The 21,614-nt window shown below is 51.6% G+C and overlaps 2 protein-coding genes across 3 annotated transcripts in view; both read right to left on the bottom strand.

The window, feature by feature from the left end:
* BFSP2 (beaded filament structural protein 2) overlaps positions 1 to 1,786 on the bottom strand; it is a 142,147-nt gene extending 140,361 nt beyond the window's left edge. The window contains exon 1 of the mRNA XM_012804907.1: positions 1,174 to 1,786. Within this exon, the coding sequence (XP_012660361.1) occupies positions 1,174 to 1,662 (489 nt within the window). The 5' untranslated portion in view covers positions 1,663 to 1,786. The remainder of the gene's footprint in view (positions 1 to 1,173) is intronic.
* A 3,645-nt stretch (positions 1,787 to 5,431) lies between these two features.
* Positions 5,432 to 21,614, bottom strand: part of TMEM108 (transmembrane protein 108) — a 312,965-nt gene continuing 296,782 nt past the window's right edge. For both annotated transcript variants that reach the window (XM_003789399.1, XM_012804930.1), the window contains exons 4-6: positions 19,553 to 20,956; positions 9,955 to 10,109; positions 5,432 to 5,785 (exon numbers count right to left, since the gene is read on the bottom strand). In XM_003789399.1, the coding sequence (XP_003789447.1) occupies positions 5,663 to 5,785; positions 9,955 to 10,109; positions 19,553 to 20,956 (1,682 nt within the window). In that variant the 3' untranslated portion in view covers positions 5,432 to 5,662. The remainder of the gene's footprint in view (positions 5,786 to 9,954; positions 10,110 to 19,552; positions 20,957 to 21,614) is intronic.

Raw genomic sequence — 21,614 nt, 5'->3', positions numbered from 1 at the left:
GCCACTTGCAAATAAAGGTTTATGACCTCCTCTTGGGAGCTGCATGCTGGACCCCAGGGGGGAAGGACCTGGGAGGGCAGTTCCTGGCTGCATTAGAGACTGACACAGCTCACAGAGATCCCAAGGCCAGCAACGGAAGGGACAGGGGAAGAGAGAAGCCAGCCATCCACAGAGAGGCCATCTGAGATGTGCAGGGCTGGCTAGAGTCCTGGCATTAGAAGCACAGGCTGCTGGCCAGACGTGGTGGGTGAGCTTGGAGCTCTGCAGATACCACATGGAAGGCAGGAAAAGCAAGGCCAACCAGGCGAGGGAGGCAGATGAAGCCTCTGCGTTCTGCGCTGTGCAATAGGACAGCTACTGGCCACCAGGAGTTATTTAAATGTAAATTAATAAAAATTACATAAATAAAAAATTTGGTTCCTTGGTCTTATTAGCTACATTTCATGCTCAAGAGCCACACATGGCCAGGGGCTGCTAATTGGATGATACAGATGTAAGACATTTCCATCACTGCAGAAAGAGTTCTACTAGAATGTAATTATCTAATTTTTTATATTGATTACATGCTAAAATAGCAGTTTGGATATACAGAGTTAAATAAGCCATGATATTGACATTAACTTCATCTGTTTCTTTTTACTCACTGTGGGTAATACCAACTTGTCAGGCACCATTGCTGTTACGGAGGTGGGGGCACAGGAACATGTCTCCAATTATTCACTTGTTTCACACCACATTCATTTGATGGCATTTGGGTGGTTGATGCCTGTTAAACCCATTTCTCAACAGTAAAAGTTACAGAGACAGCCTAGTGTCATGGGACAAGAGCGACTTTGGAGCCAAGAGAATTCAGGTTCAAATCTCAGCTCCATCATCTCCCTACTCTCTTGGAGATCTTGGGCGACTTACGTGCCTCACTTTTCCCATCTGAAAAATGCACCAATGCCGAGCCACCACTTGGCATTGCTTTGAACGTTACAGGAGAGAGCGCACATACGGGGCTGGCGTGGGGCCCTGGTGAACCTCAGTAGAAGGTAGCGTTGCTGTCGTCAGCACTTTTAGTGGGGGGTTTTGGCCGGCGTATCTGGTCTCAGAGTACTCATTCTCCTACCCCTACCTTCAGCATCCCTCCCTGCCCCCCGCACAGCCTTCAGGCGCGATCTGGGCACTCACCTGCTGGCAGCTGCTGGCCCAAGAGTTGCGGAGTGTGCCCCAGCCCCCTGAGCGCGTGGCCTTGCTCTCCAGGTGTATCCGCAGCTGCGCTTCCAGCTCCTGGCTGACTTGCTCCAGGGCATGCACTTTGGCCATATATTCCACCAGGCAGCCCCCAAGGTCCTCAACAGAACTGTGTTCCCTCTCCAAATCTGGAGTGGGCATGGTGGCCAGGCCTGAGCTCCGCAGGCCCTGGAGGAAGACACTGCTGATGCCCAGGGCCCGGCGGGTCACACGGGCACCCAGGCCACCTATGCACCCACTGGGCACTGTCCCTACATAGACCCCAGGTGCTCGGATGAGGCCACTCACGGCGTTGGTTCTGGAGGCTGGGGGACTGTCCAGGGAGGATGATGACCGTGGCCCCCTGAGGGACGGCCTGCGCCTCTGGAGGGGCATGCTAGAGCTGGTACTGATGGGCAAGTCCACCGCCACTCGCCTCTCACTCATCACCCCTTCTGCCTCTGTGGTGCCCGGCGGGCTTACAGAGTCCTGTGGCTTTTGGTTTACAGCCCTGTGGCCTGGTCACGAGCCTCTCTGGAAGCTCCCCCTATCCCTGGGGCTGCTTTGTCTGCTGCCTTCCATGAGTTTCTATCATTCAGCGAGCTGAAAGAGAAATGGGCCCTGCCCAGGGCTGTGTGCAGAGAGGCACTCATGCATTCTTTGAAGCAGAGTCATCTGCCCAACCTCCCAGATTTTTCTGTTGGTGGTGAGGGAGGCTGGATCAGTGCACGCTGTGGGGGTAGATCATCTGGTTTGTGCATTTCACCACCTAAGAGTGGGCAGGATAGGCATCAAGCAGCCCCATTTCACAGATAAGTAAACTGAGGCTCAAGGACCTCAGTTCACAAGAATAGTGTAGGACTCCATCTAGGTGTTTGAAGGCCAATTTCAATGCTTTCTACATCCCTACGTGTGGTGTATACCAATGTGTGACTATGAGAATATGTTCACACGGGCAATAGAGGATGAAATGGAAGTGAACCAGTCACAGCAGGCACAGTACCAGGGACCCAGGAGAAGCATGCCTGCCTCTTGCTTCTCACCCTCCCTGAGAAGCTTCAGGTCCCTCCCTCCCCTTCTCTTCTCATCTCTGCCTCTGACCTTCTGTTAGTCATCAGCCAGTGGTCATTGGCTATGTCACTTTACCCCTTGGACCTTGATTTCCATAGGCTGGCCTGGGCTCTAACTCTCTGATGGCCTAGGTAATGGATCTTGGGCGAGTTGAAGCCCCACATGTGGGCACCTATTTAGTCATTCCCCACACCTCTGCTTCCCCAGTTGTCAGAAAATTAGAAAGTAAAAACAGGAAAGAGCATTTTCTGGTAGACCCTCCAAAGGTGTGCCAAGTCAGGATCAGATGACACCCTCTGGGCTTTAATTCCTCCTGCCAGCATCCACTGAGCCATGTCATCGTGCGGCACACCTCAATCACTTCTCCAGGATTAGGAAGGTTCCACCGGCCCCAGGGATGACATCATGGACCTAAAAACCACTGTGATTCAGTTTTGCCCTGGAGAAACCAGGTAACTGAATTCCAGAGATGAACGTTTATCCTGTAACATGTGCATTCTCCCTGAGTAAGGGAAGACGTGAGTACCAAACACACCTGGTGCTGTGTGTGATTCCCTAACTTTAGCTCACTGAATTCTCAAGTCAACCTTAGGAGGTAGGCAGGTACAGGGCTGACGTTTACTGACAGTTGGGGTGTCCAGTGCACACCCCCAAAGTATCACCGTATGTCCTGTAATTGGTTACTATCCCCCTTACATAATGAGGACCCAGAGAGCTGCAATAACTGGCCGTGGTCCCATGTCCAGAAAGCAGCAGAGGTGGCAGGGAAAGGCCTCTTCTGACTCCAGTCCCATGACTTGTTTAGAACCCTCCCTGCTGCCCACCATCTAGAGACAAGGACGCCTTCCCAAGGTCACACTGGGTGGCAGGTGTTGCCTGCTAGAGTATTTTGTGTGTTCTCTCTTCCTACTGATTAGGACACTTGACCCTTCCTTTCTTTTTTTGTTTCTTCTACCTTGTCGATTTGAGATGACACAGAAGGTACTTTATAAACATCAATGTTAGTTATTTGACTAGGAGATTAAGAAACCAGCTAGGTCAGGTCAAGGCTGGTAGTGTCCATGTTTACTTAGATGTAGCATTCTTGTAGCATTGTTTGGTGCACCCAGAAGGGTCTTTGGGGCATGTGAGGCCGAATTGTGACATCCTGCTAATTCGGGTCATACTGAGTGGGTCCCGAGGATCTGCATTCTTGTGTGTCCCAGGAGGGATCATCCAAGGCTGAAATAAAGGTTCAAGCTGCTGGTGAAGTGCTTTGCAAAGGTGTCATATTTAGCCACTGTTATTCTCTGTAGAATGATGACACTCAGTGGCCAGGTTACCTTCAGATCAACAACATTTACTAAAAATCCACTGAGGCCTGGAGAGTTGGTGAACGAGGAGGGGATGTACTTTAGCTGACACCCATGTCTCCAAAGGATTTGCTTTATCAAATGATAAACCAGTAATCCTATTAGCTCATCATGCTCATAAAATCCAACTTACTGTTAAATCAGACTAAAAAGTAGCATTAAGTGGTATTGGTTCTGCTTAAGGAAGACTTAAATGTTATTTTAAAATGAAAAGAAAAATGTATTAGCAACCGAAACCTCTGGCTAATAAAATAAGTTTATTCATATATACAGGATAGCTGAATTCCGTGGATAAGGAAAAATAAGTCATAGTCCACATATGTATATATAACATATGTATCTTTGATTACATATATTATATATAAATTTTACTTTACAAACAGATTTCGCTCTATATACTCACACACACTGATATATTAAATGCAATAGCTAACAGAAATGCTATGATATGGTTTAAAAGGTCAGACAGCAACATGTTAAAAAATGAGTCTCAGAGAAACCTTTAACCTGCTTCTTTGTGGGTTGAAGGGTCTTTGAAGAGAGACAACAACCAAACTCATGTTAAACAGGTTCATACAACATTGAGAACACACATTTTTGAAGGCCATCTTTTTTCTTTTTTTAAAAAAGGAAAATGCAAGAAGGAAAACGTCATGATAAAAAAGATTACAGCAATGACACGAACATATGAATCAACATTCAAGTTCAATTTCCAGTTTGACTATAAGAACATCTATATTCAAAATATACTATCAAACTATTTTGCTTTTAGAGAAAGGAAGCATCAAAGCAGTTATCATCTCTCCCTATCAGGAAAAAAATAGAGCAGCATTCATCCCTGGAAGCCCCTCTGGTATCTCTGAGGGTCTGACCTTTGTCGGCCGGCCATGCTGGACACAGCATGTGCTGGGGGGAGGCAGCCAGCTGGCCAGGGCCGAGGGAGCAGTGTGGGGAGATGAGGGACGATGAGAGCTTGGTGGCAAGTCCATCGCCTGGTGCTGCAACGCCCAATAGGGGTATAATGATGTCTTCTCCCAAGCTGTTTCTTGGGCAATCTTGTTTTTATTTGGGCAATTCTTTTTTTTTTTTAATGATTGCAGAAGGAAAGTTTCAAAAATTACAGTTGTACACCTTAAGGCTTCTTTAGAAAAACGTGTTCCTTAAGGGCACAATACCATCAGCTTTTGAAAAAAATAAATAAATCCCAATACATAGTTGATCCTTGAAGAAGGGCAAGTATTCTAAAGCTGCAGGGCTGGTATCTGCACCTAAACCCTCTCTGAGAGAAATGCAGGGGCATTTAATGCAGATGTGGGTGTTGGAGAGGACACAGGGATGGGCTTGAAGGGTGTACTTTTCTGCCAGAGAAGGCAGTCCTGTTGCTAGCAAGATGGGAATGCCCTGTTGTGTGATGTTAGGGGGACATCTATGGATCCTGAAGGCTGCGTGCTCCTGCCTGCTGTCCATAACTTGGATGGGATTCAACTTGACATTTGATGGTGCCGTTTTGAGTTCCAGGGCACTCATCCTCTCAGATGATGAGATGTCCCCTCTTCACCCAGGGGTGCATGAGTCTGCTGTCTTCCCCCAGGCAGCCCAGTCTCCTTCACTGGTGTGCATATGAGAAGGGAGGAAACGGGTCACACTGAAGCAAGGGCAACTGGAACTTTAGGACCGTGCCCTCGGCCACTTCAACATTCAGCTTCTACAGTCTCTTACCTCACCTGTCTGGGGCTCTTGGGATTTCCAAGTGCTCAAGATCACTTATTAAGAGAAGCAATCAGTGCAACTGCTTTGCTTAGAAATACCTTTATTTTATAAAGCCACAGATCATTCTGTAAAGTTTTTTTTTTTAAACCACACTTATAAAAAAGATGTTGACAATTTTTAGGAAAAAAAAAGTTGAAAATGTTTCTCATTAAGTCAGGGTTCCACAAAGGTTATATTTATAATATATATATATATTTGTATATTTATAATTTAGAGACGAAAAATAGGGACTGGCAAAGCAAAGGCTGCTGCAGTTAGATCTCAGAGACTTGGTCATTGCCCACAAACAGGGTTTCTTGACAGAAGGGGTTCACAAGAACCATCCCAGTGTCTCTGTAGTCACCATTGGCTGGGGAGCGGGGCTCCGAGAGCTGGTCCTGGGGGAGAGAGGGAGGAGATGAAGTGAGCAGGACAAGGCTTGCGAGGTGGCTGCTCTTCTAGAGATGAGCATTTATTTCAGCATCAATCACTTGGCATACATTGTCATCCTCTGCACCGCCCATGCTGAGGTGCCAAGTCCTATTGGCTATTCTTTAAAATTTCTATAGCCACATCCTAAAAAGGTTTCCCGCTTCCTGAACCACCCTCACTGTAGGTTGCCAGTGATGGGGCTGCTTTCCTTATAAAAGTCAAGGAGGCCTTGTCCTGCACAACACACACCGTGCAAGGCTGACTGCCCTCGTAGGCCAAAGATGGGCCACTTGGACCCCTGCCTTCGTTTCCGAGACCTCTGGGAATTTTCTCTGCTTTTTCTCTCTGAACACACCTAGCCTTGCCCACCTCTTTCCTTCCCACCCACCTGTTAGAATCTGACAGAACCGTCAGTCTTCAAGGGCTAATTCCTTCACCTCCCGAATCCGCCTAGAGCCTGGTAAAGTTATTGCCCCCTTTCTTGGAGCGCTGGAAGTACTTGTGGAACGAATCTGAATTTCCGTGCGACTGTACAATAGGTGCTAAGTGGAAAATCCAGTCTGGATACTTAACCCCGAGAGCAGAAAAGCCTAGAAATAGGCAGGACACCGCCCCGAAGGTCACCTGAACGGCTCTGGCAGGGATTTTGGTCTTAACTACTAATGACTGCAGGCATTTGGGGGCCACGAAATGTTGGTGCTCAGATTCAGGCACTGTTATTCATTTAGAAGAAAAAGTCATGGCTTGTTCAAATGAAAGCAACTAACTTCTCAGGACTTTCCAGACCATTGAGAGAGAAGGCTCAGCATCAGGCGTAAGTGTACTGGCTTATGCCCCACTTGCTGAGATTTCTCTTCATTTAAGACTGAAGACACAGTTCTTTGAAGTTTATTTTTAAACAGAACATATGCAATAAGTATTTTTCGAGGAGTACGCGTTACTCTATGAATTATGAGGTATGAAAGGAAGACATGGCTTTGCTTTTAGAAAGCACGAATGTCCTTTGTGTCTAGTCTTAGTTGAGTCCCCATCAGCAGGGAGGACCTGGGCACAGCCATCGGACAAGGAACCCAGAGCAGCCCCTCAGACGGAGACAGAAATCCTCTTTCCCACAGGCTTTTGGGTGAGCAGTGGAGGGGATCGGAGGGTGAGATCTGGCTTGTCATTTTACAGCTTTCACAAAGCAAGTATTTACCGAGGTGACCCATGAGGTTTCACCGAATAAAAAAGAGTTATAACCAAGGCAAAAAAGAGGAAACTAAAGGAGAAGACTGAGGAGGAGGAGGAGGAGGAAGAGGAGGGAGAAAGAAGAAAGAGTGGAAGGTTCCCGAGCACCCTGTGGGCACCTGGTTTTGCCCGTGCAGCCCAGATTTGTGTTTGCTGCTTTTGTCAACCCAGAGAGGGGCAGGGCACCAGAGGAACTTGCTTAGGTGAAGCATTTGGCTGCCTCCAATGTTGGTGGCTAACAGGCAGGGAGTGAGTGCCCATTCCGGGGACTTGGGATGAGGTGGGGCGCGCCCCAGGACCTAACGATTGCTCTGTGTATGATGGGCAGCACATGTGTGTGTCCAGCTATCTTCACCCTGGCTCTGGGCTGCCTGCCTTTTCCCTTAAACACTGTGAGTCCGGAGAGTCAGAACAAATTCTAATGTGAAAACAGAATGAAGAGAGTTGACTGCTGGGAGGGAAACAGCAATAAAATCTCTTCTGAAGCCAAAGCAAGCTCAGTACTGCAGGCCCCATGGTGTCCTCCTGCTCCTGAGATCACGGCTGGCTGGGGCAGCCCTGCCCACCAGAGCCCTGGCTTGTGTCAGACGGCAGCCCTGCTGCCGTGTGCTGGAATGACTAACTGGAATAGTCTACAATCCAGGGCCTTTCCTGCAGTTTGTTCACAAGCACTGTCTGTTGGCTTTGGTTTTCATTTGCCAATTTGCAAAGAGAATAGGAGAAACCTAGTGCTCAGGGCTCCCAGCCCATGCTCAAGCAGGGTCAGCCCTTTGTCAAGTCACACACATTTTCACCCACTCTAACAGATCTCAGGAGCACTGTGGCTCTGCAAAACGTGCCCCTGCTGCACGAAGGCTGATGCCTCCTGCACCTGGCCCCTCTGTTCCCCTGGGGTAAAATTGTTTCCTTGAGCATCTCATTTATTGTGTTAAGCCTTAGGCCGGGCGAGTAGGTACCTTTTGGTGAATGAAAATTGATGGTTCATTTGATAGCTATGTGCCAAGTGCCTCCCGTGTACCAGGCACTGTCAACGCACAGGGCTCCTGCCCTCAGACGCCCGTATCCCAGAGGGAGAGCTGGACCACAGACCAGCCAAGGGAGGGACAAGGAGGCAATGCCAGGTGGTGAGAGGGCTCTAAAGACAAGTCAGCAGGGGAGTGGCCTGAGAGCAGAGGTGGGGTCTAATCACAGAGGCAGCTGGGGAAGGCTTCCCTGAGGAGAGGACATTTGAACCTAAAGTGAGGGAGGGGAGCGTCTAGCAGAAAGGCATTTCAGACAGGTGCAAGAGCAGAGCTCTTGGGGGCTGGGGGCTGGGGCCAGGGCTCCTGTGCAGGAGGCAGAGCAAAGATGCCAGTGTGGCTTGAGGGAGGGATCACTGGGAAGTGTGGTGGGGTCAGGAGCTGGGCAGGGGCCAGCTTGCGAAGGGCATAGGGAGGAGAGTCTGGGTTTTACTCACATCTGGAGAGGGGCTATTTGAAAAGCTGAGTGATGGCTATCTGGACCCTGCCTTAAAAAACGATCACCTGGCTACTGTAAGGAGGTCAATACTGCAGGAGAGGGACAGAGGTCGGTGGGTAGGGACGGAGGCACTGCAGGAGAGGGACAGCTCATGCAAGGACCTGGAGCTGGTGAGAGGCAGATTGGTGTTGTGGAGGGACAAAAGGAAATCCAGTGCGGCTGGAGCTTAGCAAAACAGGGAGAGGGGCGCGAGGAGAGGCTGCAAAGTTGGGCTGGGTCTAGGTCCACCTCAAAGGTCCTGTGAAAGACTCCACATGCATTCTGAATGAGAGCAATGGGAAGCTACCAAAAGGGTGGAGCCTGGGAGTGCCCCCAGCTGGGTTTATGAAAACTCACCCTGCTGCTGCGGGGAAGGACCTGCCGGGCTCTTCTCAGCTCTCCCTGCCTGTGCTCAGACATCTGCCATCTTTCTCCGGGGCCCCTCAGTTGCACCCTAGTTGACCTGCCTAATTTTAATGTCTGCTGCTGTTCCATCCATTCATCTATCCTTCCAACCACCCTCCTTTCCTTCCTTATCCACTCACTGACCACATATGGAGTGCTTTCACCTGGCCAGCAGCACCATCCTTCTAAAACTGGGCCACCCAACAATCTAAACTGTTAATGGGCCTCTACTGCTCAAAACTAAAGTCCAAATTCCATAATGCCCCATTTGCAGCTGTGCCTCATCTGGCCTTCATCTGGCTTTCCTGCTCCACCCTGGCCTCTGCCTCATGCCTCATGTGTAGACTCTGGGCAAAGTCCTGGGTTCCAAGCTCAGGGCTCTCTCTGGCCAGCGAGGTGTCTTGGGCAAACAATCCCACCCTGGTGGGTTCTTCTCTCCCTCTGTGGCTATACCCAGCACACGTCCCCAGCTTTACGCAGGCTCTTTCTTTGTCAGAACACCTGTTAAAATCCATGTATCCATCCTAGCACCTCCCTGGGGAAGGAAGGCTTTCCTCTCCTGGGTTTCTGTAATTCTTTGTCTATCACCTGTCTTGTGTTTTTGCTAATTTGTTTTGTTTGGGGGCAAAGCTGCAGTTTGTTCTGGAGCCCTGTGGGACCAAGCAGTCATCTTCACAGCCCCCACCCCCCCCAGAGTGACTGGCACGTAGAGGCCCTCATGGAGCATTTGTTGATTGATTTGTTTCTGGAAACTGAAAGTCCCAGGAACAGTGCTTCCCAGACTTCCACATGAAGAAGCCCCTGGGGATGCTCGCTGCAATGCAGATCCCAGCTCAGCAAGGCTGGGGTGGGCCCACCACCTCTTGGGTGATGTTACTGGTGCTGCTGAGCCACACGTTGAGGACAGGGCACTCAGAAATGAGTGCGGCTGTCTGTGGAGCCTGTGTCTTTCCCTGCATTGAGGCTGCATGTGCAGGGGGACCCTCCAAAGCCAAGGGCTGGGTACCTCAGAGGTCTCGAGGGACTGGATCTCCCTGGGCAGCTCCACGGCGTGCCTGTTGAAGTAGTCCATGGTGATGGCGTTGTTCCAGTAGCTCAGGCTGTGTTCTGGGTTGGCTGCCTTCTTCTTCCTCCTCAAGCAGCACACTGTCAGCAAGACAGCTGTGGAGAGAGTCTGAGTCAGGGAGGAGGAGAGCGAGGGGACAGGATGGAGCCGGCGTTGTCGGAGACAAACGCGGGTCTCCAGCCCAGTGGGGCGGCCATGGTCATATGCTCAGCCACTTACCCACTCGGTCACTCACTTATTTGTTCTTTCAGGAAATATCTATGTACATCGAGTACCTACTTTTTGTCAGAAACAGCACAGGTGTTGGGGAGATGGGGTGACAAAAAAGGGCAAGGTCTTTGGGCGGTAGAGGCCCACTAAAAGTTTAGATTGTTGGGTGGCCCAGTTTTAGAAGGATGGTGCTGCCTTCGTGAGAGTCTGTCCTGGTGTAAGTGTAGAGGGTACAGATGGGCCAGATGGTAAACAGAAAGTGAACAAAATGAATAATGAGATGCAGAGCAGGAGAAGCATGATCACCACTAGCAGAAAACGAAAGAGGGGGACTGGGAGTGACAGTGAGGATGGGGGTGGGGTGCTGCAGAGTCATCATGGAAGGCTTTCCTCCGGAGCTTCCCTGAGAGTGGAAGCGGACTTGGGAAGGAGTCACCACGTCCAGGGCAGCCAGTGTGTTCAGCTGTGGAGAGCACATGCCAAGGCCTGAGGTGGGGACAAGCTGGAGTGACTGAGGGGAAGACGGAGCAGTGTGTAGACTGAGTGAGCCTTGGGGAGTGAGGAGGTGATGGCGCAGAGTGGGGGCTGGAGGCTGTACCCACAGGGGCTCAGGTGCAGTCTGCCGGTGTCTGTGGGTTCTGCAGTGCCACCCACAGGTTTGCACCGAGAGAAAGGCCTGGCTTGGCTATAGAGCATGGCACGTGGGCTTGGGCTGCTGGGCGATGAGGATAGTTCTTAGCTGGAGTGGAAGGATGGTGGAAAGAGTGAACTTTATAAAACAAGCCCCTGACTTCCACAGAGGGCCTTGATGGCAGAGGCCTGCAGCGCAAAGTCACAGGGTAGAGGTCTTATCTCCTGATAAAACAGCTCCTCTGGCGGCGGCATCATCAAAAAAATGTGCAAACAGTTACACAGAACTTAAGTCCCATGCATGGTTCCAAGCACATTAGAAATACCAGTTCATTTAATTCTCTATTTAACCTATAAGGTCAGTTCTATTTTACAGATAGGAAAACTGAGGCTCAGAGAGGTAATGTGCTAAGAGCAAACCCAGATTTCTGGACTCTAAAGTCTGTTCTTTCTCATCCGCAATTCTGCCTCCGACTGATGTGAAAGCGCCCTCTGCACAGAGGGCCTGATTGGGCCCTAGGAAGCTTGCCTGAGTGTGCTGTGTAATGTGTGACCCTGATGCGCACAGGGTCCCAGGAGGAATGGGAATGTCTGGGTTACCATGATGAGCCAGGTACGAGCAGAGTGGCTGAGGCACGAGAACCGGAAGGCTTCCGAGGTCAGAGAGGCAGGGTGGCCTGTCTGGGCTCAGGAAACAGAGGGGTGATGCCATGACTCGTGTTCACTAAGTTTACCATCACAAGAGCCTCCAGGGAAGGGGGAACTGAAACTATAGGCCAGAGGTGGATAGGGCCACCCTAATATCCTGCTGGTACCAGCATCTCTGTGCAGGGAGTGAGGGCCCTGGCGAGCTGTCCAGAAAGGCCAGCACCAGGGACAGCAGATGGCCAACTCCATCTGCAGCAGTCTGAGGGCTCTGCCAGCACTGGGGGTGGGAGCCTGCCGGGGTGGGTAGCACCTATACAGGCTGAGACCTCAGAGCAGGGCCCGGGCCCCTGTGGGTTGACTGAGGAATTCTGTCCCTTTCTCTGCAGCTTCTGGCCTTGTTGGCTTCTCAACCTGGAAAGGCCTTTGAGTAAGGTCAGGAGGGTAGGCTTCCATTCCCTTTGATTTGCTGTGATCAAGAAGACTGCTAATTTGCTTATCGTTTTTCTAGACCCCTCTGAAAAACCCTTAAAACACAGATTTCTGAATGTTTGTGCTAACAGGAGTTTTAGAGATTAGCTGGTCCGGAACTTTGAAATGCTGTGGGTCTCCTCCTTTTCCTCTCCTTCCTCCATGAAAGTGAGAAGGGGCTGCCGTGCTCAACCTGAAACCTGCTAATTTCGGCCACCTTCTTATTCCACAGAGGAGAAACTGGGCCCACAGTGCCTGGCTGACTCACTACGGGTCACAGCTGTGTGAGTGGCAAGACTGGGACTGGACCCCAAGTCCCTGCTGCCCCTTTTTGCTTTCTCTGTTCTTCACTGTCACCCCTTTCTTCCTGCTTCTGAACTGGGATATGAAATAGCGTGGGAGGTACAAGCCACACAGAGACGGGGACACTTGGGAAGTGGGAAAAGTGCTGTTTCCCAGTTTAGTTCTGGTGAGGTTAGAGCTGGGGTGGGGATTGTTTTGGACGTTTACAGTGTTGGAACAAACAGAGTGACTCTCCAATTATCAGCTGGTGGGGACACATTGTGCCCCACGAAACACTGCTGCAAATGCAAAACCCGGGCTGACGGGGGTAACATGTATCTGTGAGCCAGACCTGTCTACTTCTCTAAGATAGAAGGGCATCTGTGCCTCTGATCAAGCAAACAGAATCGCAGTGACAGGTGTGGTCTCAGATACTGCCTAGTCAAGACAGTGAGAGAGACAGAGAGTTTAGAATCAGAATCCAGATAACAACCTGTTACTTGAATGGCCTAAGTAAGTTACTTAACCTCTTTAAAGTCCCAGCTTCGTCTGGGAAGATTAAATGCAATCAAGCACGTGCCACAGGAACACAGTAGGTGCTGAACCAGGTCAGTCACTATCCGTGTCCTACATTCTTATTCTACAAAGTGGAGCATGGAAACCCAGAGCGGTGAACTTGCCCAAGGCCATGTTGCTAACCTGGGCTGGCAGAGGTTGCAGAATCCAAGGCCCCTGACTCCCAGTCCGTGCTCTAACAGCCACACTGCCCTGGCTCTAAAGCCTGGGCTACTTAGGATGCCAGAGGCAGGACCCTGCCCTGTGGGGAAGGGCTGGCACTTTCGCAGGATGGAAAGGGCGTTCTGTTCCATGCCTTCTCCCTCACACGCTGGCAGGGCTCCTGGCATGATGATTTCTTTGAGGGGGATTCCAGTGCTTCTCAGGAGCCATTGCCTCTACTTCCTGGGAGTCAGTCTGGCTATAGGGTGAGCACAGGCTTGGAGTGAGAAAGTGCTGGGTTGCAGTCATGGCTCTGCCCACCTGGGAAGCCACTTCATCTCTGATCACCATGGACTTCATAGGGTTGGAGCAAGAATCAAAGAGATCCCGGATGCAAATGCCAAGCACAATGTCTGACAGACAGCGGGCTTAACTCAGGAAGCTTCTCTCCTTGTTCTCCTAGAACTTCTACAAGAGAGATCTACAACGAAAAACTAGGCTACCCAACTGTCAGGTGCTTCTGGGCCAAAGCTCCATTGGGGGCTTGGAACGTTCACCATTTCAGTGGTCTGACCACTGACTCATCTGAACAGGTAAAGTCTGACTTTCAGTCTCTCCTGTACTCTCAGCAGGGCCCTGGGCTCTTTCCAGGCTTGTTTAACTCACACAAGTGTCTGAGGAAGCTATTGTTACTACTCCCATGTTTAGAAGAGGTAACTGAGGGTAGTAAGAGTTCATAACATTGCTCTCGATCACCCCAATAACTGCTGCAACTTAATCCCAGGTCTCAGTGACCTTCCAGCTGATGAGCACTGTCCTGAACACTGGAGGGAACACATGAGGTATGTCAAACACACAGGGTTGGCCACTCCCTGTCCCATTTAGTCCAGAAACTTCTACAGCTCTGTTTCCCATAAGGTGATCGCCATCAAGACTCTAGAGGAGGTGAATAGGGCTGAGGGTTAGGCAAGCTCTCCTGGCAGTCCAGGAACCTCAATGGGCAATGCCCCTGGCTTGTCAGAGGTAAGTCAGGGAGAAGCAGGGTTTCTGCCTTTGAGATGGAGGCTTTGGTACTGTGCTTGCATTTCTAGGATGGTTCAGGTGATGGGGCCTAGAAATGGAAACGAAGCCCTACAGGTCCCCTGAGGCCCAACACCTGCTGCAACTGCTCTCTCCCTGGCCTGTGTGAGCACAACTGCAGATCCTAACAGGATGAATAATCATCACTATTTGATCACTGCCATTCATCAAGCACCTTTTCCATGGCAGACACTGGGATAAGGCCTAACACGTGTCACCTCTGAATGTTCCGAGTCTGTGAGGTGGGTGCTGCAGCCATGTGGACGCTCGCCTCAGATCTGCCGCACGGAGCATGGCAGATGGACAGTCCTGCTCTCTCCCCATCCCCGAGCCCTCACCTCAGGTTTGTGCCGAGGTCCTGTTTCCTAGGCTGTTCCCAGCCATGACTGTGGCAGGGGCACACAGGACTCTCCTAAAGGCTCAAAGACTTCTATTGGCCTGGCAGAAACGTTCTCAGCACTGCACTGCAGTCCAAGACTCCCTACCAGTCCTTCCTGCCCCCTGTCTGCCATGGGTGTCAGGCCTCCAGTACCGTCTGGGGCTTTCTCTGCCCACTGCAGTTCCTTCCTGAACATTTTGCAGATGTTTCCCCAGTAATTTTCTTGCATGCCCAATCCTGCCTTAGTGCTTGCCTCTTGAAAGAACTAACAGCAGGTGCTGGTCCCATTTTGCAGATGGGAAAACATGGAATCGATGATCATGTAACTTCTGAGTCCAATGGCCAGTGAGGGTAAGAGCTGGGCTTCCATGCAGGTGTGCTGAATTCCACACACCAAGTCTTGCTAGCACAGCAGACTTCCTCTCTTCTGGTCCACCCACACACAGTTAACATTAGGGAAACTGGAGAGGACAGGGGGTGATAACACATTGTACTTTGGCCCCTTTGTTTTATAAAAACCCTGAGACCAGTGAGGGGAAGGATTAGTGTGGTGGTGCCAAAGTGAGGGGGGATCCAGGGCTGTGGACAGTCATTTCCCTCCTCCAGAGGCTGAGGGAGGAGGCCATGAGGTGGGGCTCAGGATGTGGAAGGAGGCCAGGTTAGCCTGCTTAGTCTGCTTGGTCTGGCTCCTCAGCCTGGTGGGTGGGAACATGCCTGCAGAAGCTCCTGGAGGACCCGGGGGTGCTGGTCGAGAAGCTCAGGGAAGAGCTGTCGATGTGGGCATGACACTGTGTGGCCAGGGTGCACCCCTGGACAGTCCGGCCTGCCCTGAGCATCTTCCCCTCTTCCTCCCTCCATCCATAAGCCTCAGGGAGATAAGCCTCCTGGCTGCACTTCCTCTGGCCCCAATCTCTTCTGCTCTTTTCCTTACCTTCCTTGGTAAGAGCTACGCTGACCCAGAGTTTTCTTATATAATAATTACAAAATCATTTAGGGCAGTGATTCTCAGCCTGAGGGTCACAACCCCATTATAACAATGAAAATACATCCTGCATATCAGATATTTACATTACGATTCATAACAGTAGCAAAATAACAGTTATGAAGTAGCAACGAAAATAATTTTATGGTTGGGGGTCACCACAACATGAGGAACTGTATTAAAGGGTTGCAGCATTAGGAGGCCTTAGGAAGGTTGAGAACCCCTGATTTAGGGCCTGTGAATAAAAAGGCACACATGTCCATTCAGATCTAATCTTCACCGAATAACGAACATCGCCAAGAATCACTGGGCACATGGCATGTGATCTCTTTGAATGCTGCACTAGTGCCCCACCTTCTGGAAGCGGCCCAGTGTGCCTGGACCCGCAAGTGTCTAAGGTCAGAGAGGGAAGCCAGGCTGAACTTGGCTTGGTGATAACAAAGATCTGTAGCTGGCCCTGTTTCCTGGCTTCACCTCCAGACAGGCCCATCTCCCAGGGAGGGTGGGTGAAGGCATTCTCAGGAATGGGCATGACACATGATAGACAGGCAAAGGGGCTCACGAGAGCCACAGAACAGATGTGCCAGGAAACCCGGACACTGACAATGGCAAGTGCAGGCCACTCAGAGCCAGGCCCAGAGGCTTCTAGCAAGGATGTGGGCTGTGTCCTGATGGTGGCAGCAGAGACCAGCTCAGGAGCCATCCAGCTCCCTTGCCCTAACAGCATGGCCTGGATCCAATCAATTTCAGTGCTCAGCACATCTGAAGCTGTGTGTGGCTGAGAGTATCTGGCAAGGCTCAGTAGACAAAGCTTTTCTCCTGGCACACACGCATCTTTCTGGCTATAAGGTTGTGCTCTGGAAAGGCAGAACTATTGCCCTCCTTCCACGCACAGGCCTGGGATCCACTATGCTCACCCCCCTGCTTCCACCAGGAGCACAGGGAGCCCCTGCCCAGCACCGAGGCCATCTGAACTCTGGCTCCTTGTGCCTGTAGGAAAGCAGGGCAGAGGCCAGTGCTGGTCTCAAAAGCCAGATAAGAGGAAACTGATGCATGCGCTTTGCTACCAGCTCAGATCGCCTGAAATACCTGGCAAATTGGCAAAGAATGGCACCCTTCTTTGAGGTCTGTAAGTAGCTTTCAGATAAATGGAGCTGCTGGAAAGTTCTGAAACAAGGGGACCTTAGACCTGGAAGAGGTCTGCTTGCTTGATGACTAGAGGGGAACTAGGATACAAAAAAGCCCCAACAGGTAGGACATTTACCGAGAGAGTGCAGGGTTCTGAAGCCTGGGTTAGCGATGGTCCCACAGGATCTGGAGCCATGAGTCGAGATAGGAAGCTGATGTGGAGACAGCCAGGGCAGAGGCAGGAGCCTTGGTGTGGGAGGCTCACAGAGCCTCCCTATACATGGTTGGAAACGCAAGATGGACACCAAAGGAGGTGGGGTGTGTGGTTCCCAAGGGCTACCAAAGTCTACTTTGAACACAACTTCATATCTTTCATTAGAAAGTAACATGCTCCACCCACAGCATCTGAAGGCTGCTTTCAGGGAGCCACAAGCATTCCTGAGGTGCAGTTCAGGCTGTGTCCTTGCTCCTGCCTTGGCTCACATTTTTATGCATGGTGTGGGAAACCCATGGGCTTTCCAGCTTTGCAGCAAGATCTGATCTGATTTTAAACTCATACATAACAGAAGGGCTGGGGGAGAATTAGGGATCCCTTTAGAATTGCAAAACTCAGGTGGGTGTGGGCTGTGGGGGTGCAGGTGGGAAGAAGGTGCTGGGAGTTGGGGAGGGAGCCACACCACTCATCTCTGGTTCTCCAATGCTTGGCACAGTGCCTGGCATGCATTGTGTACTCGGGAAGTGCTGCTTTTAATCAAACAGCTTCTGCACCACCAGATCTGGACTGACTCACTGTGACCGGGACCCTGGGCGAGTTGCTTCACCTGGCAACTTCCTCCCCACGTGTAAGGTGTGGATGATGGTCAGAGCCCTCCGGGCATCTTGGCAGTGTGTTTGCTTGCTTCTGTTTTTATTTTATTTTTCTGACAGGTCTAAGAAGGGAATGATTAAAAATAGGCACTCACTTTGTAAACCAGAGGGCCCTAAACACATGTAAGAGCTAGAAAATTTGAAAGCAGCCTCTACTGTGCTAACTTCTCAAATATGAAGGCAGCCAGGGCTGAGGCGGGAGCCTCCCCACACATGGTTGGAAAGGCAAGATGGACGCCAAAGGAGGTGGGCTGTGTGGTTCCCATTATTAATATTACTATATTAATAAATATTGGCTAATAGTGCTACATTTTCTCATTATCATTCTTCTGTTTTAGAACTAGACAATCACAGCATTAAAAATATATGTGTGTTTCCATGACAGACAATAAAGGTGTTTTCATCAAAAATGAAACATGCAACTTGCAAACATTTTCACTTTTCCCGAATTGTGCCCTTAAGCAGAAGCAGGTCACCCACCCCTGACTCCGCAAGTTTGCTTTGCTCATCAACCCAAGGAAGAGAAAACCAGGAGAAGTGGTTCCTGAAAAGAATCCAGACTTCAGATTGAAAAAGATCTTGGAGTACAAGGCCAAGTGGAAATCATGGTTCACGTTAAAGGCTAAGCCTCCTGTGCCAACCACCCATGGCTTGAGGAAAGGCTGGGAGACCTAGATTGACAGCCTCCCCCAGAGGAACCTTTGGGGCTTTGTTCCTCTTGAGATCAGGGCAAGCCTGCAGTGTGACTTGAAACCACCAGCTGCCCGAACACAACCCAAGTGTCCAACATCTGCTCCCTCTGTGGTGACCAGGCATGTGTGGCATGCTGGGTTCCTTCTGGGGCACAAAGGGGAGGCTCCTGGAGGAAGCAGATGGGCCAGGCCTAGGGCAAATGGGCCTATGAAGAAGACTTGAAGAGACCAGGATGATGAACTTGGATAAAGGGAAGACTGCCCTTCAGAACTATTTCAAATGTTTGAGCAGTTGCCAGATGAACTTGTTCCATGTGGCTTCAGAAAGCCCGGCTGAGAATCACAGACAGGAATTACAAGGTGAGCAAATTTCAGCTCCCCAAGAGAGTGGGAGAGTTGGAGGAGAATGGCCTGTCCAAAGGGTAAGATTCCAGGAATGGGGGTGTCATCCCTGGAAGAGATCAGGGAAGGGGCAGGTGGTAAGCACTTCGGGGAGGGGTGGGGCTGAGCATCATGAGGATGCCTTTGAGGTTATCAGAGACTCCAGGATGGAGTACACCAAAGACATGGAGAGAGCCCTGAGGTCCCGAGAGGTTCTGTCCGGTTCTCTGTGGAGACAGTAGGGAGACGCCTCCCGACTGCTCATTCACAGGGTGACAAGCAGCGGCAAGGAGGGGACTGTGGCCTAGGAGAGCAAAAAAGTAACAGCTGTATCTGATTCAGACCACCTGTGAATAAATAAGACGGGGTGAATGTGGAGAGTTTCTACAATTCAGGTACCTCTCAAGCCTTTATTTATGCAAGAACTGTTTTTGCCAAGACTAACAGGACTCCCCCAGGTGAAAACTTCATCTTCTCTTCCTTCTTGGGGGAAGAGACAGACAGAAGGCGGCAACAAGAAGAGGAGAGAAAAGACAAGAAGGAAGGCAGGAGAGAAGCAGGAGCGGAAGGGGAGGCTTTGCTAGTTGGAGGCTACACATTTGGAAGTGTCAGTGTTCACCCATGGGTCTTGGCGCCAGGTCGCTAGAAGCATTTGCAGGCCACTCTTGAGGCAGGCTGGCATTGTGACCAGAGCCTGGGCAGGAGGGTAGCCACTATGAGCTCGCAGCCCAGCCCTGCCTCTCACTCTGGGATCCTGGGGGAGCCACGGCTTCTCAAGCTTGGTGTTTTCTTTCTGCACATTGTGGGCTTGAATTAGACAAGGTCCTCCCCAGCTCTTGTGAGTTGTGGCTTTATGGTCAGTGGGCATTCAGACCATGGGCCGGCAGAGCTGAGGACTAGGGCTAGGGATAACCCAGGATTCCCTGTCCCACTACCTGGTTTTCTGGGGTTCCGGGAATATTTTTAGCTCACTTGGTGAGGGCTGCCCAAATCTGGGATGGAGGAATCCTGGGCTGAGCCTGTCGAGGGTGGAGAGGAAGCAGGGAGGGGCGGTGGGGAGAGAGAAGCACTTACAGCAGGAGGAAATGGGCACGCTGATGGCCAGGATCACCCAGGCGATGTCCATCTTGCTCAGGCAGATGGTGGCCCTGTGCTGGGGTTTGTCCCCTTCGGCCACATGGGAGATATTCCCTGCTGTTCCAGGCTTCCAGGTTCCAGCAGGGACCAGGCGGTTGAGGAAGTTTCCTGTGGCCGTGGACACCACTGTGGAGAGAGGACTGGGCACCCTGTCGGTCACGGGGATGGTGGCTGTGGCCTCCTCCCTGGCTGGAGAAACAGTGCTTTCTGAGACCCCGGGGGGGCGGGTTGGAGCCCGTGGGGTTGTGGATGCTCCCTGAGGAATCCCCTGGGAAGGGGCTGAGACACTGGCATCAAAGGCAGCCTGGGTGGGTCCCATGGTGGTTGTGAAGACCTCAGCACTGGCAGACAGAGGTCTGCTGGTGCTCGGGCTGACAGTAAGCCAGGAGTCATTGTGGTTGGGGCCACCCTGCGCATTGCTGTGGGGGCGCTGAGAAGGCACTGGGGCAGGTCGTGGACTGGCAGGGGCACCTGAGGCTGCTGTGGTGTCTGGCTCCCCTCTGCGGCTGGTGATGGTAGAACCACCCCCCGGGGTTGCTGTGTGAAGGCCTGGCTTGTCCTCTGCAGGCACCAGGGGGGTGGTGGGTGGTGCCCACAAGGTGCTGCTGGGTGCTGTGGTTGTAGTCACTGTCCGGGGCTGTGGTGAAGAGGGGTAGCCCCAGAGAGGGGTCCTGGGGGTGAGGGCAGAGGGCTCTGGCTCCATCGACCCTGTGAAGTTGCCCTTGTAGATCTGAAAGATTTTCCCCAGGGGCCGCTTTTGCCCCAAATGTGTGGAGCTCTGATTTCGTCCCCGCTGGCCTTCCTTCCTCCCAGCGTGGCCACCAGGGACAGGCGGGACAGGGCGAGCTGAACTTCCAGCCCCCTTTCGGGAAGAGCCTGGGGGTCTGGGGATCCTGCGTGTGGCAGCCCTGGGGGACGCTGTGGTGGGATGGCTGGTGGCTCTCGGTGGCTTTGTCAGCAGGATGGTGGGGGTGGCTTCCCCTGGGGGGCGGCCCTCTGAGTGGGAAGTTGTGGTTGTCATGGCCATTGGAGGGGGCCCTGTGGGCAGGGGCCTTTCAGAATGGGGGCTGGTTGCTGTTGCCACAATGGTGGAGACGGAGTCTGTAGGAGGGTGCCCATCTGGAAGGGCTGTTGTTCCCATGGGAGCTGTAGCCTGTGAGGAGGGTCCATCAGGATGGGGGGTCAGCGTCACCAGGGAGGAGTGTCTGGCAGAGCTGAGGAGTGCTGTCACCATGGTGCCTTGGGGAGTGCTTGAAGGGAGGACCTGAAGAGATTCCCTGGGAGATGGTTCCTGGATGGCAAATGCCAGAGCTTCGGTCAGTGCCACGGTCAGGAGGAAGCCTTGAGAGGGAGACAGAGAGAACAGGTGAAATACCTGGGGAGTTGCTTATAGCCTGGGCATTCCTTACCCATGACCTTGTGGAGTGCTGGGAACTCCTGAGGTCCATGCTGGAGCCTAACTCAGTCAGACACAACCACACATGGAGTTGGGGTAGGTCTATTAGGTAGGTGCTACCCAGGACCTGCCGGGAGGAGAGACTAGCACCAGGGGAAGCAGGGCAGTTAAACTGGCCAGTCCTGTCCTGTGTCCCATGCCTCTGAGGTGGCATCAGCCCCCTCCCCAGGACAGCTTCCAGGACAGGCTGGGGCTGGGGCTGCAGAAGCAGGCTTATTGTCTCCGTGACTGTCTCTTCCTCTACAGCCGTGGAGTGATGCAGGCCAGCTGACCCAAGGGGAAGCCTGCAGCTTCGTGTGAGCCACCCGAGCTGATGAGGAAGGCCTGGGTGGGCAGAGCTAACCAACTCCTGTGCCCTTTTCTGAATCTTCCATCTATAAACTACACAAAGGTACAAGTGGACAGACCTCTGTTCCTTCAAGCCCATTCACCAAATGGGATGAGAGAATGTCTACTGTCTCCTTGACCTTGGAAGATACAGAAACGAACAGGGCAATCTCTACTTTGCACACATCCACAAACAATCCTTACAGAAGACAAAGA

This window comes from Otolemur garnettii, unplaced genomic scaffold, assembly GCF_000181295.1.
Source record: "Otolemur garnettii isolate 467f Iridium unplaced genomic scaffold, OtoGar3 scaffold00032, whole genome shotgun sequence".
Taxonomy (NCBI): Eukaryota; Metazoa; Chordata; class Mammalia; order Primates; family Galagidae; genus Otolemur; species Otolemur garnettii.
Note: the sequence above shows the minus strand (reverse complement) of the source record. Positions and strands in the feature narration are given on the sequence as shown.